Source organism: Medicago sativa, chromosome 2, assembly GCF_051527215.1.
Source record: "Medicago sativa cultivar Bolivia chromosome 2, Bolivia_mono, whole genome shotgun sequence".
NCBI classification, from domain to species: domain Eukaryota; kingdom Viridiplantae; phylum Streptophyta; class Magnoliopsida; order Fabales; family Fabaceae; genus Medicago; species Medicago sativa.
Window position 1 is genome coordinate 63,624,866 of NC_140750.1, and position 2,833 is coordinate 63,627,698.

General features: G+C 34.3%; 1 protein-coding gene across 1 annotated transcript; it reads left to right on the forward strand.

Annotated features, from left to right (window-relative positions):
* Nucleotides 1–894: 894 nt before the first annotated feature.
* LOC146949601 (pollen-specific protein-like At4g18596) lies at nt 895–2,070 on the forward strand. The gene is made up of 2 exons (XM_085745557.1): nt 895–1,168; nt 1,593–2,070. Exons 1-2 carry the CDS (start codon nt 973–975, stop codon nt 1,913–1,915), a joined length of 519 nt encoding a protein of 172 aa, XP_085601683.1. The 5' UTR covers nt 895–972; the 3' UTR covers nt 1,916–2,070.
* Nucleotides 2,071–2,833: the final 763 nt, after the last annotated feature.

The following is a 2,833-nucleotide window of genomic DNA, read 5'->3' on the forward strand; positions in this document are numbered from 1 at the left end:
CCAGCAAATTTTTGTCGTATACTTTGTTGATCATTCGTTGATGTGTCGCACTTGCGTTTCTTAGTCTAAAGGGCATTACTCGGTAGTAATAGTTCCCTATTTCGATCATGAAAGTAGTTTTAACTTCGTCATCTGCGGCCATGGGTATTTGATTGTACCCAGAGTAGGTGTCCATGAATGACAAGAGTTTATAACCAGACGAATTATCAACTAGTTTATCTATGTTAGGAAGTGGAAATGCATATTTGTTGGGTCGCCCCTATTGAGATCGGTATAGCAAAACATTACTTGCGCTCGTTTTTTGAGCTACACACAACCCGGTTAGTTCTATTTTAGATGTATTTTTTTGATTTATCATACCGAGTTTTGCTCATGATTTCCTTTATGTATGTGGTTTGTTGAATTATGCTTCTGATTTTCCTCCACGTCACCTTCACTCTATGAAATTGATTTTCAGCAATAGTTGTGAATGATGCATATGTATATTTAACTTCAGTGTCTATCGTATAACTGATGTGAAAACTTCATTGTCAAATTTCAAAGTGCGTCTATTACAACAGTGGAAGAGGACCTGATGTAGAAATCAAGAATTCACATCAGCCGAAACCCGATGTGAAAGGTTGTGGATTTACCACATCATGTCACCTTACATCGGTTGCCAACTGATGTGAAAAATCATTTCCAACTGATGTAAAAAATCATTTCTGCAGTAGTGGCCCAAAGGTGATGAAATAAACTGTAATGCTAATTCCATACAAGGGCTTAATTTTTGGTGATTGATTCAATTAGAGGTCTTTAAGGAACCAAGCAAGTTTTTCTCATTCCAAATATATCAAACTCCAAACGATTGGATCAAGGCTCTTGCATGCTCCTATATAAAGACTTAGTAGTATCCCATTATTTTTAATCACAAGGGGAAATAAAAAAGCAGAACAATAAAATACCATCAACAAACAACAATAAATAAATAAAATGGCAAGGTCATTTTCTGTCGTTGCTCTTATTGTCTCTGCTTTTTGCTTCTCGTCTGTCTTGGCTGCTCGTGTTGCACCAAATGTTGCACCAAATGCTGCAGCAAATGGTGATGATTTTTTCATTGTTGTGGGCCAGATCTATTGTGATCCATGCGGGTTCCAATTTCAGTCAAGGCTCAGCAAACCCCTAGAAGGTAATAACAACAATATTATCATACAACTTTTATCTTCTAGCCCAGAAATTATCATCATATGTATTATGTATATAATATTAATATATTATTAATGCTAGAAAAATGTTGAAATGAATATTGAAATTAGAGATGGAAATATATCTTCTATCCCAGAAATTATCATCATATGTATTATGTATACAATATTAATATATTATTAATGCTAGAAAAATGTTGAAATGAATATTGAAATTAGAGATGGAAAAGATGAAATTGATTACCAAAATTAGCATCTCTAACATTTAGCGACGAAATTTGAGATGAGTTTAATATTTTTGTCGCTGAGTTTTCATCGTTATTTCAACTTTCTCCATATCACATTATGATTTTAGTTAATAAAAAACTCAGATTCTTGACGGTTTAATCTTGATCAAATGATGTGCAGGTGTTAAAGTGACATTAGAGTGCACAAAGGGAGACAAAAATGTGACATTCACTAAGGAGAGTACAACCGACAAAGATGGTGTCTACAACATTGAATGCAAAGGTGATCACGAGGAAGAGGTTTGCAAGGTGAAAGCCGAAAATGGAAAGGGTACATGTACAAAGATTATGGACAACGAATCCGACAGCATTATCCTAACCAAGAACATGGGTGTCCCTTCCTTGATTCGTTTTGTTAATCCCCTTGGGTTCATGACTCAGACAATTGATGCCGAATGTGGAAAGGTTGTTACCGAGTTGGGTTTGGACAAGCTTGATGATTAAACAATCATACAACTTATTCATTAATCCACAATTGACATGTAACTGTTTAAACCATTGTTTCTCTGCAAAAATCTGTTGTTGGTTATTACGTGTAACTATAAAAACTCATGTTCATTGAGTATTGATTGAGAATTTGGGAGAGATTTGGTATTTTATATCTTTGAGCATTATTTTATTATTATTTACTAAAGAATTCTTCTATTATTCGTTATTGACAACTGTGAGTGTTGATCAAATAACTAACTAATTAATTACTTTCTCAAGTCACTCATCAAAGAATAAATAAGGATCCTCCGGTCATATTTATAAGAGCATCTCCGATGACAAGCTTATACGAAATTCAAACTTGGTTACATAACCTATTATGTGACTTATACAATGCACCATTACACTTTTTCAACTCAACTATATTTTGCTCCAACATTAATAGAAAATTAAGAAACTTTTATGAAACTCATATTTTCAATGATTTTTTTTTATCTGAAACATTTAATTTTATAAATAAATAAACTTTTAATTTGATGATACGGTAACTTATTTAAGTCACTTCAACTATTCCTATGATCTCCTTCATTCCCTTTTCTACAACTAGATTTCCCATTTCTGACATCAAAGTTGCATCAAAACATTCCAAGACTCGACCTTCGGCTACTCACAGTCTTAGCCAATCTGCAAGATCAACACCTCCCTCCTCACTAGTTATCACATCACAAGCACACCTTCCGGTTAAAAGTTCAAAAAGCATCACACCGAAAACATAGACATCTGACTTGAAGGAAGGCATTGGCTTCTTGGAAGCAGGCAGTTAACTCCGGAACGTGATAACCTAAGACACCAGCATCAAGAATCTGTTCAATAGTACCAGCCTGAGTCATAAGTCGATGAAGACAATAATCAATAACACATGCATTCATACCG